Source organism: Odocoileus virginianus, unplaced genomic scaffold (genome assembly GCF_023699985.2).
Source record: "Odocoileus virginianus isolate 20LAN1187 ecotype Illinois unplaced genomic scaffold, Ovbor_1.2 Unplaced_Contig_1, whole genome shotgun sequence".
Lineage (NCBI taxonomy): Eukaryota > Metazoa > Chordata > Mammalia > Artiodactyla > Cervidae > Odocoileus > Odocoileus virginianus.
In genome coordinates, this window is record NW_027224318.1 from 5,548,193 (window position 1) to 5,563,661 (window position 15,469).

A 15,469-nucleotide genomic window follows, 5' to 3' on the forward strand; every position below is an offset into this window, starting at 1 on the left:
AAGAAAATCCTTTTTACACAGATTTTACATAGTTTCTCTTTTTTTACTTAGTGTTTCAAACATATTAGCCAAAACATAACTATGGATGGGATCTGGGTGTTATGGATTTAAATTATAAGTAAATTATAAACCTTTAATTATGTAGAGTTTTATAACAGAAAACATGGGTCAATGTATGCTTAAACCACTAATCATATTAATAATAAAATGTAATGAAATTTAAGTGAATTACAACCTGTCTTCCAGGAGTCTATAGTCATTTAAAAAATTTTTTTTCTTTTCTTTGAAGCATATAAGCATATAAACTATAGTAGATTATAAGGAAAACTGAAGAGATCATTATACTTATTTCCATATTCATTCTAAATGGCTAACTGTATAATCTAATTTCTATTGAAGACAATTATAAGGAATAACTTTGCGCAGATTAATATTAAATTTCACATGGTTTAAAAATCTTACTATTTAACAAAGAGGAAAAAGAAAAGAAAAAGAAAATACCTTTATCGGATCATCCTCATTGATTATTGCCTCAGCTGAAAGGTAACCCTGGGAATTATCCAGAAGCAACAATACTCTGACTTCTTTTCCATTGTCATAAAACATTCGGTTGAAAACGCCTGACCTCAGGAACACAGCTTTGAAAGAATCACTCTGAAAATGACCCCCTGGTGAAGTAAACATCTTTACTAGTTTTACAGTCACAAATAATGCACTGTGTCCTCTCACACTTTCGGGCAGCTTTGCTCTGCAAATAAGGATTAACCTTTCTTTTGAGCGTAATCTTAGTTTGCAAGTTAAAAGGCGGACAAGCACTCCTTGTTTATTTTCCTCCTTGTCATGCAGATCTCTGGTATCCTTGCAAGAGTAGTTTCTCACACTGATTTTTCACACTGACGTCAGTTTTATCTCCACTGTACAACTGAGCTACACATAGCTTCTCCTCTTCGATTCTTATAGATAACCTTTGTCCAAATGGCTCAAAACTAGGTAAACAATGAAAATTTGGAGACACTGAAACCCGAGATATCCGGGTTCTTAGAAAGATGCCTTCTTCAAAGAACTATGCTAAGCACTACAGGATGTGTAAGATCCTGTAAGTGTAAGATGAAACAAGATTCCCGTCCTTCAGAGAAGCACAATATAGTAGCTAAAGCATGGGGTATGACAACAGGAGACCTAAACCGGTCTAAAATCTGCCACCTGTAATCTACGTGACTGCAGATGCCACGTCCTATACCTGAATTTCTTTATATGTCAAAGAGAAATAAAAATGGAAGGGACACCATGAGGTTAAAACCTACCTAACAAGAATAAACAATAACAGTTGGGAAGCACGTGCCTGCAAACCAGAAAAGGATTTTAAAAATATCAGGGACTGCTGCTCCTGATTCAGCGAGGGGTCTGGCCAGGAGCACCAAAAACCCTCTTAACTCGAGTCCTGGGACAAGCCTAGTGACGACTTTCGGAGATAGGGGTCCTAACCAGGGGAACTTGCCGGTAGAAAAGGTTACCGGCTGTTGGAACGTGATGTAGTAGTAATCTGGGCACAAGACACGCAGCAAGTCGGGGGGTCCGAGATCACGGCGCTGGGCGTTAGCCGGCTACAACGCTCACAGGAGACAGCCTCCTTTGCGGCGCCGCTAGGACTCCCGTGAATCCGAGACTCGGTGATCTGAACTGTCTTTTTTTTTTTTTTTTCATCCGGGGCTGAACCCAGGATGGGGCGGACCTGCGAGACAGTTCCGGACTCGCGCGTCTGCGACTCCGCAGGTGGAGGGAGGTCGGTGATGGGCGTGGCTGTCACGCAGCCACCGGAAGCGCATTCTTCCTTTTCCGGTCGGCGCCCGGCCCACAGCACGAGACCCCAAAATGGCGAGCCGGGGTACGGTCTTGAGGCGCTAGAGGGATCGCGCCGGGGACTGAACTTCCAAGGCCCGTGCGCTCCCGGGACCTCGCGCCTTCCCGACATCGTCCCCGGGGGCGCGGGAACCCGGACCTGCCTTCTTCCCCGCGACGGCGTGAGGTGTGGTGACTTCATAGCCGAGCCCAGAAAGAGGGAAGTGGTGTCCACGGAAGCCAGAGCTGGGTGGAGGTAATCGAGAACCTGATTTTCCTTCTGGGTTTGGTCAGGAGACCCCCGAGAGATACCGAGAGATACCCTTAGAGATACCTCACATGCCAGCTGCGTTGTGGTGAGCGAGGATGGGGGGAAGGGCGGGAGTTAGCCGGGGCGCAGCCTTTTCGTTTTCGCTGTGGCTTCTTTGCTGGGCGGCGGGTCAGTCTGAGAACCGGCGGGACCTGTTCTCGAGGAGGCCGGTACTCAAGGCAGGCACCTACAGCCACATCTAACCTCCGGAAGCAAACTTTTGTACACTGTGTGCAAATAAAACCCAGGGATGCTGCTGAAGTAGACTCGGAAGCTGGTGTGTTGAGAGCTTTTGGTACTTTCGACCCAGAAGGTGTAGGTGGGGCATATGGCAGTAAGGCCTACCAGTGCACGCAGCGAAACTTGCCCGTTTCTGCTGGCTTATGAGCATATTACTGGTGAAAGTGAAAGTCGCTCAGTTGTGTCCCAACTCTTTTCGAATACAGCCCATGGAATTCTCCAGGCCAGAATACTGGAGTGGGTAGCGTTTCCCTTCTCCGAGGGATCTTCCCAACCCAGGGATCGAACCCAGGTCTCCCACATTGTGGGCGGATTCTTTACCAGCTGAGCCACAAGGGAAGCCCAAGAATATTGGAGTGGGTAGCCTATCCCTTCTCCAGCAGATCTTCCCGACCCAGGAATCGAACTGGGGTCTCCTGCATTGCAGGCGGATTCTTTACTAACTGAGCTATCAGGGAAGCTCCGAGAAAGGGGTCATTTCAGCCTCCAAGACATTAGTTTCTGCTGACAGAGAAATGCAGGAAGTGTCCCTGTACCTCCTGAGCCTAGATAGGCAGCAGGAACCAACCATTTGAATACCTGTGGCTTCCTTGAAAGAGCTTTGTTGTTGTTTCTCTTGGGTAACCTCTGAGAAAATCAGACTCTCAAGACCATCATCAGCCTTGCTTAAAAATCTCTATGACCCTGAGGAAATGTAAAGTCAAGACAAGGGTTACCTTTCTTGTCTCTGAAGAACCTTAATCGTCACTATTTCTCCTTTTTTTTTTTTTAAACAGTGTGACGTTCGGATATCTTGTAAACAAAGCCAGCTGTCAGTTTTTCTAGTAAAGTGAGCAGAAATTTTCATACATAGGTAGAAAGGGACACAGTGACCATTATAAGTGTTCCCAGGAGGTGCCAAAGAAGCAATGTTGATGCCATCTGATAGCTTAGTGGGGGTAAACTTGCTGAAAGGAATAAGGTTACTTTTTCTCTAATTCTTTTCTGATCTGGGTGTCTCAGTTTCCCTTCCAGTATTAATATGATGGAAAAGAGAATATAGATGTTCCATAAAGCAAAGGAATCAGTCTGCATAAGAAGATGAAGGGACAGAGAAGTTGTCCCTCATCTCACTGAAGATAAGAAACTGGAATGATCTATTAAAATGTAGAGAAAGTCAAATACCCCTGTTTATAAAGGTGGGACAGGAAGTACATAGATTAAGTATTGGATAACATCAAAGCTTCTTTTAGCAAATGTATGCAAGTTTTTTCATCCATCAACCTTAAAGAAAAAGTGATGAACTAACATTTGTCTTTCCAGAGCTGTAAATTTGTTTCAAAGTTGGGTAACAAAGGAAAGGGTGAAGACATGTCCTGAGTCTTGAGTCTTCAGGAGTGGCAGTTAATTTTAAAGAGGAGGCAGAACAGTTGCTTTCTGTTCCTTCTTTTCTGATAACTTTCTGTTCCTCCTTCTCTGATAACTATAAATAGTAAATGTGTGTCATGTGGCTTTCTTCTTGATGTGTACTTTTTTTTTCCTCCCCTCTCTCAGTGCCCTTGGGGAGAAGATCCACTCATTGGTTTTGTACCAAGCCTGACAAGGCCTCAGTTATCAGGTGGCCCCAAGAGGATGTCACACATAGGAGAAAAACAGTTCCTAGAGCAAATAATGATGAGCCATGTGAAGGCGAATGCATGCTTGTACCCACATGTGGAGGTTTTGCAGGGGACTAAGAGGTCTGTGAAAGAGAGTTCCAATCAGAGTAAGAAATCCAGCCCACAGATGGGCAGTCTTAGTCCTGAGAGTGCTCGCCAGCACTTCCGGAGCTTCTGTTATCATGATGCACCTGGACCGTGTGAGGCTGTCAGCCAACTGCAGGAATTATGCTGTCAGTGGCTGAGGCCAGAGATCCACTCAAAAGAGCAAATCTTGGAATTGCTGGTGCTGGAGCAGTTCCTGGACGTTCTGCCCAGTCATATCCAGAACTGGGTGCAGAAGTATCATCCACAGAGCGTCAAAGAGGCTGTGGCCCTGGTAGACCGCTTTCAGAGAGAATCTGGTGGAATAAGCAATGAGGTGAGCAGAAAGATTCCTTACATGTACACTGTGAAAGAGGGTGAAAGTGGGGGGCAGTAATTGGAGAATGAGATGGATTAAGTCACTGTACTGTTGTTCCTTTAGAATAACTAAGTGCAATCTGAAATCACAGACTTGCAGTGACAGCTTCCAGGTTTGGGAGTTCCGGAGAGTCTTTTCCTGGCCTTAGAAAAAAATGCATTTTGCCCTCTTTAGGGCCAGGGTGAATTGAAGGTGGTGGGCCTAACCTAGCATGGCCAAGGAGACAGGACTTAGCAGCCAAGAAATAAAAGGCAAGAAAATGCTAGGAAGGGAGGAAAAAAAACTCTGAATGCAGAGTTTTAAAGGTCAAACGCAAGAGAGGGTAGCAGCCAAAGTATAAATCAAACCTTTCTGGGGAGACTGCAAAGAAAGAGAAGAAATGGAAAGAGAAAAGGGAAACAAGGATCGGAAAGAAGAAAAAAGCTAACAGAAAAATGGAGAAAATCTGAATGCTGAGGGGTGGTGCTCTCTGGGCTGGGAATACACATCGCAGGGCCAGGAGAAAAGAGCCTCCGTGGCCTTCCTTCATGCTTTGCCTTGGCCTTGCTGGTGAGTGGGTAACCAGGTCTGCCATGGGGAGATGGCAACATACTTTCTCTCCTTGAGAGCCCACCTTGAGGAGCACAAGTGTCTTATACACCTGAAGTGTATGGAGGAAAGTTGAATCCAGCTCTTCCCCCATTTTTTCCTCTGCTGCATCCCCTTTCTCCATGAAATTGTTCCCTTGACGTGGGAGGATTGGAAAATCTAACTGACAGAAAACCCTTTTTTATTCATTTTCTTATTCTTTAGAGAAAACTAGAAAATAAAAGCCCACTAAATCAAGGATCCAGGTCTAGAAAGCAAGAGAGTGGAGGCAGTGAGAGAACAGGCAGCCTGCCCCTACCCTGCTCTTGGCATGAGCCATGGCTGTCCGAGGAGGTGTAGAGGCCAGCAACAATCATAGCTTCTCTCATTTTAATCTGATTTCCCCCGATCATGTGTACAGTTCCTTGTGAGAAAATCATGGCACAATATCTCTTCATTTTTAAAAATTACTTCCTTACACACTCCCCAAACCTGGACTCTACTCTTGTTTGTTCTTCCATCACCACCCCAAAACCAAAAGTTCTTTGCTAATGAGGATGGGGATTATTTCTAGGTCACAGCCCATGAACTGGGAAAGGACACAGAGCTCTTGGAAGGAACAGCAGTGGCCCCAGGCTTTAAGTGGAAGCCAGCAGAGCCCCGACCAACGGGTGTGTTCCAGAAAGAATGTTGGAATATATACCAGATACTGCAAGATCCGGGCTGGAATACTCACAAAGAAACTCAGCCTGTGTGTGAAAGAGGTAAGGAGTTTCATCATAATTATCTTCTCTTGGGAGCTGTGATAGTAATTGGTTCAGGTAGCATGTCATGGGAATTTTCCAGGTGCCCAGTCATGCTTTCAGTTAGGATATCTTTCTAGTGGGAGTACAGTAGGTCAGTGGTGGGTGAAGGTGAAGGTCCTTCTGGGGTACAGAAGCATCCAAACCACAGAACGCTGGTATTCATAATGTGGACCTTTCTCTATAGAAATTTGAGAGGAGAGAAGAAGGTAGAGCAAGGACAAGCGGGGTCATCTCACCGTTAGAAGTTAGAGGAAAAATTGGGATCAGAAATGGGCTGTCAGTGGCAGAATGGGAAGAGAATTGTACACCAGGAAAAAAGTAATGAAATCTCCCATGTTTCCCACCATACACTGGAGGACCCGAGGTTTTAATTTTCAAACACCCCTAATGCTTGCCCAGCTCACTGAACAGTTTCTTTAATGATAGGAAAAACAATGGATTTCCTTTTATTAATGAAAGCAGTGAAAGTGAAGTCGCTCAGTCATGTCCGACTCTTTGCGACCCCATGGACCCACCAGGCTCCTCCGTCCATGGGATTCTCCAGGCAAGAATACTGGAGTGGGTTGCCATTTCCTTCTCCAGGGGATCTTCCCGACCCAGGGATCGAACCCAGGTCTCTCCCACATTGCAGGCAGACGCTTTAACCTCTGAGCCACCAGGGAAGCCCTATTTAATTTAATGAAAACTGGGAACCAATTCTATGGAGTGGTGGCTTTTTCGTTCTAATTTACAAGGAGAAGGCCACTTTTGGTGTACATGTGCGAGTGTGCACTTGTGCGCACGTGCACACACGTGTACACACGTGTGAAGGTGAGCTGTCTTTACTGAAGGAGTCCTAAACTGTAGAAGTTGTTCTGGGGTATTCATAAACAGAAAATATATATATTTTTTCTGGCTCCTTCTCTCCCACAGCTGTGCCTGCTGAAGAGAGTCTAACCTTTTGTGAGCAGAAAAGCACCCCAAGCTGGAAGACGGCATCTGAGCTCACCTTGCCTGAGTCTCAGGTGAGCTGTATTTTACAAGCTTTTTCAGGCAGCCTGAATGTGGCCTTGTCTGCTTTTCTCTGCTGCCCATGATCCTACCTTGCACAGCAGGTGCTCTGAGGCACATTAGCCCCAGATGTTCCTTAGGCAGCTAGGATTGGCACTGTGGGATTGGGGCACCTCCCAAGCTGTGTACTGATCTCTTTGGCACCTTTTCTGTCATCTCACTTTTTTTCCCTTGAATCTTCTCATAACTTTTTTGGTAACTGGCCTCCCAGGTAATTCAGAGATGAGTGATAGGACGGCTTCTGTTGTAGCAAGGACTGAACTACAACTTACTCTCTTCTTTAGACGCAGTTGACATTTGAAGATGTGGCCTTGTCTTTTTCCAAGGAAGAATGGCAAATAATGGACCCTAATCAGAAGACCCTCTACATTGATGTAATGCAGGAAATCTATGAGACTGTCACCTCTCTAGGTAAAGAGTCTTCCTTTCCTTTGTATAGCAACTGAGCAATCTGTTACATCCTCAGTTCATGGAAAATGCACCCCTATGAGAGTGTCCCAGTGTCCCAGCAGTGGGTTGGTTCTCAGCTTGATGGTGTGAGGGAAAGGAAAGGCAGATCCAGATCACCTGGAGAGCTTTTTACAAATATACATCTTTCTCCTAAGTAGACTGCTTGATCTATCATACTCTTGCCCTACCCTGCAAGCCCACTCCTCTTTCCATATCTTTTCCATGTCAGTAGAAAGCACACTTTAGCAGTTGTTCAGGCCCCAAACCTCTCAGTTATCCTTTTTTCCAGTCCTTTTGTTATACCCTACCCTCCCCCCCAGCCAATCAGTCAGCAAGTACTCTTAGTTCTGTCTTCAAAATAGGTTCTGGATACAACCATGTCTCAACCTCTTCTGCTCTTACCATCCTGGTCTCAGCCGCCTCATCTCTAACCAGGTCTGCTGGAATACCACAGGACTCCCCAGTCCCACGACGTTTCCATGTGTCCTTAGGTTTAGTTCCTAGTTTCCTCATTGCACATCCACCCACAGCCATAGTAGAATATAAAGAAGATAACTGAGTTTAAGATTCCGCCCATTTAAACGTTTGGAGTAAATAAAAGTATAAAGAGTTATTCACTTTTTCTGAAAGTAGTCTGGAATTTAGATGGCAGTCAATGACCTCCAAGTTTTATTCTCAGAGCATTATCATTGTACCCTAAACTTAAAAGTGATCTGTTTAGCACAAGGGCAAGAACCATAGACCCGACGTCCCTAAGAGTTCAAGGACATTCTTGGAGAGTCTCTTTGAGGTAAATGTACATAGAGGAAGAGGAGAAAATTCCTTAATAGGAGCTTTTATAAGGGCTTAACATTTTTAAGATTTTGTTCCTATATATTTTTAAAAATTAACCTCTTTATTGAGTTATTTGTAGATTCACGTGCATATTTAAAATGTAATACAAAGAACCCGTATACACTTTATCCATTTTCCCTCAATGATAACTTTTGCAAAAGTATATAATGTCACAACCAGGATAATAAAATGGGTACAGTCCACTGACCTTATTCATATTTCCATTTTTCCTTGTATTCATTTGTGGGTGTGTATGTATTTAGTTCTATAAGGTTTTATCACATGTGGAGGTTTGTATATTCACCACACCAATCAAGATACATTACCACAAGGATCCTTCCTGTTGCCCTTTTATCAATATAACAACACACACTTCCCTCCCACACCCTACCTCATCACCACCCTATGCCAACCACTGATCTGCTTACAGTTTTTAAATTTTGCCATTTCAAAAATATATGATTAGAGTCATAAAATACATAGCTTTGGGAGATTAACTTTTCTCCTTCACAATAATTCCCTGGAAATTCATCTAAGTTATTGTGTGTATCAGTAGTTCATTCATTTTTACTGCTGAGAAGCGTTCCATAATATTGATAAACCACAATTTGTTTAACCATTCATCCATTGAAAGATATTTTTGCTGTCTTCAGTCTTGGGCTATTGCGAATAAAGCTGCCATGAATCCTGTACAGAATTTTGTGTAGAGACAGTAAGTTTTCGTTTCTCTGGGATAGAGAGTGAAAGTGAAATTGCTGTTTCATGTGGTAATTAGATGTTTAATGCTAAAGTGTTTTTCAGAGTGACTGCATCATTTTACCTTCCTAGCCAGCAATGGATGTGATCCAGTTTCTCTACATTCTTGCCATTGTTTAATATTATTACCATTAAAAATTTTTTTGGGGCCTTCTGTTAAGTATGTAATGTTATCTCATTGTGGCTTGGACTAGCATTTAGCTAATAGCTAATGATGTTGTAGTTTTTCATGTGCTTATTTGCCATCTTTACATTATCTTCAGTGAAACGGCCTTTGCCATGGTTTTCATTAGGTTGTTTTTTAACTGTTGAATTTTGAGAGTTCTTTTGTAGATTGTAGTGCTTTCTTGGATATGTGGTTTGCAAGTAGTTTCCCCAAGTCTGTGTATTTTTCTTTTTATCCTCTTCCCATGGGTTTCCACAGAGTAAGTTTTTTATTTTGATGCCCAATTTTTCTTTTTTTTTTTAACCGATGTTATTTTTGGTATCAGGGCTAGCCATAGATCCCTAAGATTTTCTATGTTTTTCCTAAAAGTTTTTTAAATTTGCATTTAAGTCTGTGATTCATATTGAGTCGATTCTATATAAGATACGAAATTTAGGTTGAAGCTCATTTGTTTTTTTGCCTATGTAGGTCCAGTTGCTTCAGCCTTGTTTATTGAAAAGACTGGCCTTCCTCCATTGAATTGCTTTTGCACTTTTGTCAAAATCATTTGGGCATATTTGTGTATCTGTTTTGTTCCATCGAGTTATGTGTCTGTGCCTCTGCCAATATGGCACTGTCTTGATTACTGTAGCTATACAATATAGAAAGCCTAAATCAGAGTCTTTCTTCCTGCTTTATTCTTTTGTCAAGATAACTTTTATTTTAAGCTATGCTAGGGCCTGTCCCTTTCTATGTAAATTTTAGAATAAGCTTACCTATAAGAAACTTTTTTGGAATTTTGCTAGAAATTACATTAAACTATATGTTAATTTGAGGAGGATTGATATCTTTGCTGTGTTGGTTTTTCCAAACAATGAACACAGTATGTTTGTTCAAGTTTTCTTTGATTTCTTTAATCATTTAAAAAATTTTATTTATTTATTTATTTTGGCTGCACTGGGTCTTTATTGTGGTGTGCAGCCTTCTCCAGTTATAGCTTGAGGGCTCTCTCTAGTTGCAGCTACTAGCTTCATTGCCCTGGGGCATGTGGGATCTTAGTTCCCCAACCAGGGATCAAACCTGAGTCCCCTGCATTGGAAGGTGGATTCTTAACCACTGGACCACCAGGGAAGTCCCATCACCAACTTTTTGATAGAGAAAAAAATTTATTTTATTTATGTTTTTGTTGGAGTATAGTTGTTCATCTACTTTTTATAATTTTCAGTGTGCAGATCATCTGCATGTTTGCCAAGTATATGCAGAAGCATTTAATTTTCATTGGCACAACTGTAAATGGTATTATTTTAAATTTTTGTTAAAACAAATGTTCACTGTTTTTATATAGGTATGCCTCTAATTTTATGTTTTATTCTTTTATCCTGTGACCCTACTGAACTTGCTTATTAGTTCTAAGAAGGGTTTTTTTGGTAAATTTCTTGGGATTATTATACATAGTCACATGATCTACAGTGCTTTTTATTTATTTATTTTTTTACCTTGTTACAATAGGTCCAACTTCTGGTACAATGTTGAATAAGAATGGTGAGAGCAAACATCCTTGCCTTCTTCCCAATTTTATCATGGAAACGTTATGTCTTTCACTATTACATGTGATGTTAGTGCAGGGTTTTTATTGATACTTTATCAAGTTGATATAATTCCTAACTTTCCTAGTGTTTTTATTTATTTATTTTTGGCTGTGCTGGGTCTTCGTTGAAGCACTTGGGATCTTTAGTTGAAGCATGTGAACTCTTAGTTGTGGCATACAAATTCTTAGCGTCATTTCAGAATCTAGTTCCCTGACCAGGAATTGAACCTGGGCCCCTTGTATTGGGAGTGTGGAGTCTTAGCCACTGGTCCACCAGGGAAGTCCCTCTTGAGGTTTTTTTTTTTATCATTAATGGATGTAGGGTTTGTCAAATACTTTTCTGTGCCAGTTAATGGGATTATGATCTTTCAAAGCTTGTTGATATATGGTGGATTATGTTGATTGATTTCCAATATCGAAATCCTATGTGATCATGGTATATAATGCTTACATATTGTTACATTCAGATTGCCAATATTTTGTTGAGGATTTTTGTGTTGAAGTTCATGGGAGATGTTTGTAGTTTTCTTTTTTAGTACTGTCTTTGTGTGATTTTGTTATCAGGGTAATTACTGGCCTTATGAAATGATTTGGGTAATATTTCTTCTTCTTTTCTGGAAGAGATAATACAAAAGTAGTGTTAATTGTATAGATATTTTGTAGAATCCTCCAGTAACACTATATGAACCTGGAGATGTCTGTTTTGGCAGCATTTTAATTATGAATTCAATTTTTAGTTTTCAGAGTGCTATTCAGATTATCTATTTCACACTGGTTGAATTCTGGTAGTTTGTAGATTTTGAGAAATTCACCCATTTTCCCCTAACTTTTAAACTTTGTGAACGTAAGTTGGTTATAGTATTCCCTTATTATCTCTTTAATTGCTGTAGAATGTGTAGTGATAGACCCAATTTCCTTCCTTATATGGATGGTTTGCATCTTCTTTAATTTTTGCCTAAGTTAATACAGGTTTATCAATTTCATTAATTTTTTGAGGAGCAAGTTTTTTGTTTAATTTCTGCTGTGATCTTTATTATTCCTTTCTTCAACTTTTATTTTCCTTTTTTTTTAGTTTCTTGAGGTAGAAACTATAGATTTTATTTGAGAGCTTTCCTCTTTTCTGTTGTATGTCTTTAGGGCTATATATTTTCCTCTGAGCATTCCTATAGCTTCATTCCACATATTTTGATATATTATAATTTCATTTTCATTTAATTATGTATTTTTACATTTCCCTTGAGACTTTCTCTTTGAATCATGGATTATTTAGAAGTATATTTCCATTTGTTTCCATGTATTTTAGATTTTTCTATTGTCTTTCTGGTTTTGATTACCAATCTGATTCCATTTTTGTCAGATTGCCTTTTCTCACTCAAGTTGTGATTTTATTTTTTTTTTTTTTTGGTTCTAGGTGTGCTGTGTGACTTATTATTTTGTATCCTGATCATTTTGTCTATTATGTTAGGAGAGTCTGGGTCCTATTTAAATCTTTTAATGGGCAGTCATTCTGTTTTAGTTTAGCATGTAAGTTCTTTCTTACTTTGTAGAATATGTGTCTAGCGACAGCTTAATTTTCAGAGCTTTTATGGTATTATTTTGGTCTCCGTGATTTACGTGGTAGTGCTGGGATTCCCATGTGCTCCTGCTCATGCTGCCACCAAGAGTGAGGAATGAGGAAGATCTTTACTTAGGCTAGAGTGTCTCTCAGTGGGAATCTGACTCATAGGGATGAAGAGGCTTCCTGGGGCAGGCTACTAGTGGCTGGTTATCGAGGTCTGTCTTGCTAGTTCTGCATGACAAAGCTGATGTCACTGACTGGAGTTCTGATGTTGTCAGAAGGTTTCCCATTTCAGATTAGGGATGGAGTAAGCCTTTTCAGGTAGCCTTCTGTTGCTCAGTTGAGATTTAGAAAACACTAGATCTGGGTTGCCTACATTTTTGGATGTGGGGATGTAAGATACCTACTGTGTACTCTTCTAGTCCTGGGGTCCCAAACCATTTTGCCTTCTTCTTACCACTTTTTAGAATTCTCTGTTCATTGTATCTTGCATTCTTGAATGGATTTGTTGTTGTGCCCAGCAAGGAGGACCAGGGAGAAATGGGTCTGTGCCATTTTGTCCAGATTTGACCAAAAATCCCTTGTTCCTGTATTTTTTAAAAGGTGTCAGCATTGATTTTTCTTTCCATGCCTACAGTTTTCTTATTCTGGGAAACAGATGGCTGATTCTTCTGTTTATTCCAACAGGGTTAAAGCTCAAAAATGACACTGGAAATGACCAACCTGTATCTCTTTCTACATCAGAAATACAACCATCGGGATGCAAAGTATTAAGAAAGGCCAGAATGAAAGTTGCTCAGACAACAGAGGGCAATGAAAATCACAGTGGTACATGCAGGGTACGGAAACGACATCGTGCTTTTCCAGGGAGGAAAAGAAAGAAACTTAAAACTTGTAAACAAGAGCTTCCAAAACCTGTGGATCTTCATGGGAAGGGCTATGCGGGAGAGAAGCCTTTTAAATGTCAGGAATGTGGAAAAAGCTTCAGAGTTAGCTCTGACCTTATTAAGCACCAAAGAATTCACACTGAAGAGAAACCGTATAAATGTCAACAGTGTGATAAGAGGTTTAGATGGAGGTCAGATCTTAATAAGCACTTATTGGCACACCAAGGAATTAAACCATATAGATGCTCATGGTGTGGAAAAAGCTTTAGTCATAACACAAATCTACACACACACCTAAGAATTCACACTGGAGAGAAGCCCTTTAAATGTTATGAATGTGGGAAAAGATTCATTCAGAACTCCCACCTTATTAAACACCAGAGAACCCATACAGGTGAGCAGCCTTATACTTGTAGCATATGCAGGAGAAATTTTAGCAGGCGGTCAAGCCTTCTTAGACACCAGAAACTCCACAGGAAAAGGGAATCATGTCCAGTGCCCCCAGTCTGAGGAAAGTCACCATTTAGAGCTAGATCCTGGTTGTGATGAAAGAATGCATAATGTTGAGGTAGCCAATGATGGGAATCTGTCATCAACAATGTTTTTAGGAGGGGCATACGGGATGTTTCACAAAAAGGAATCTAAACTCTCTCTTTTATGCAGCATTGTATCTTCAGTGCCTACCACCAGTACCTGGAAAATTCTTTATAAATAAAAGAATGGAATCATTCTTGTATATCTGAAGTTACCTGTTTGTATCTGTCTGGTTACTCAGCCTCCCCATCCTCCATGATCTAAATTCTTCAGGTATCAGGTACTCAGCAAGTAATGATGGCAGGGAATCCTACTCCCATTCTTTCACAGGAAAGATGGATCATAAGAGTATTCAGTTTCTCTGAAGGGAGCTCAGAATGAATTACTAAGTTTGAGGCAGTATCCGTGGCTATCATCCTATCTACATGAACAACCTAAGCCCAGGGTTCAGGAAACTGTATCCTGAAACAGGAAGACAAGTTTCAGTGTTTGCCCTGGGAGAAGTACCCCCATTCTAGTTGCCTCTCCCCTGAGCACCCACTACTGCAGTGTTTTCTGTCAAGGAATTCTAGCATTAAGCAAAGGCCTAGGGGCCTTGGAAGCACTTGATACCTTTCTTCCTGCTGAGCCTTCAACACTGAGGTATTTAGACTGAAATGATGAAGGAGGCAGCCTGGAATCTCATCCGAGTACTTGTCTCTGTAGAAGGCATAGGGCATGTGAGTGGCCTTTTTTTTTTAACTTTTATTATATGGACTGAAGACTTTCAAGTTGATGCCACCCTGCTCCAGGACCTAACAGGAGGCCAATTGGTATGGCTGTTCAGGCATTGCTTCATAGGTATGGATGCTTTGCAGGAAGATCTGGAGATTTTGCAAACTGATTTATTCAGAATGGTAAGGAGAACCCTGTGGCCTCATGGTCTTGTAGCCTCTGTGAACATTGGATGCTAGGAGGGGATGTCCAGTCAGAGCAGGGTGAGGCCTGTGACTTAGAAGTGATGGCTCACTGAAAGCCAGGTCAGACAGAAACTGGTTTGTTCATGTTGGGATTTTAGTTCCCTGACCAGGGATTAAACCTGTGTCCCCTGCAGTGGAAGTGTGGAGTCCTAACCACTGGACAGCCAGGAGAGTCCATGTGTAGCGTTTAGAAAGGAGATGGACTCAAAAATTGAAGGAAGTACTGTGTGGATGGAGCCAGCAGTTTTTGCCCATTCACCAAAGTTCCTGAGAACAGGTTGGCAGAAGGGCACTCTGTTCCCAAAGCTGCTGTCCCCACTCACAACACTTGCAGCTTCAGAGTTCCTACTGCAGGTTTTCGTCTATACTGACATTCCCAGGAGAGGTTAAAAACAGGAAACATGGGTCTTCTTTTAGAGATTTTTTTTTAATTGGAGGAAAATCACTTTACAATGTTGTATTGGTTTCTGCTGTACAACAATGCAAATAAGACATAAGTGTACATATTTCACCTCCCTCTTGAGCCTCCCTCCCCTCGCCCATCCCTCCCCTCTAGGTTATCACAGAGCACCTGGCTGGGGTCTGTTATACAGCAACTTCTCACCTGCTATAGAGGTCAATCTTTTTTTTTTTAAGGCATAAATGGCAGGAAGACCTTTTAGATGTAAATAGAAACAGGAAGAGGATTGGGGATTCCTGGTTCCCAGTTCAGATACTCCACTGCTCCAGGAAGAAAGGACGTTCTTGTCCTAGTGGAATAATGTAGAAGTTGGGTCTCCTGGCTGACTCATTAGTACCCATTCTTGCCTTTCAACCCTCTGCCACGGCCTCGCAGGGCCCCCTTCT

At 41.6% G+C, this 15,469-nt stretch overlaps 1 protein-coding gene across 2 annotated transcripts; it reads left to right on the plus strand.

Annotated features, from left to right (window-relative positions):
• Positions 1–1,831: 1,831 nt before the first annotated feature.
• Positions 1,832–13,874, plus strand: ZNF75D (zinc finger protein 75D). 2 transcript variants are annotated; one of them, XM_020899680.2, is made up of 6 exons: positions 1,832–2,095; positions 3,923–4,447; positions 5,631–5,820; positions 6,775–6,866; positions 7,197–7,323; positions 12,931–13,874. In XM_020899680.2, the coding sequence occupies exons 2-6, from the start codon at positions 4,001–4,003 to the stop codon at positions 13,638–13,640; spliced, it is 1,566 nt and encodes a 521-aa protein (XP_020755339.2). In that variant the 5' UTR covers positions 1,832–2,095; positions 3,923–4,000; the 3' UTR covers positions 13,641–13,874. The 2 variants fall into 2 exon arrangements, with proteins under 2 accessions (XP_020755339.2, XP_020755340.2); XM_020899681.2 differs by lacking the exon at positions 1,832–2,095 and adding an exon at positions 2,104–2,195.
• The last annotated feature ends 1,595 nt before the right edge of the window (positions 13,875–15,469 follow it).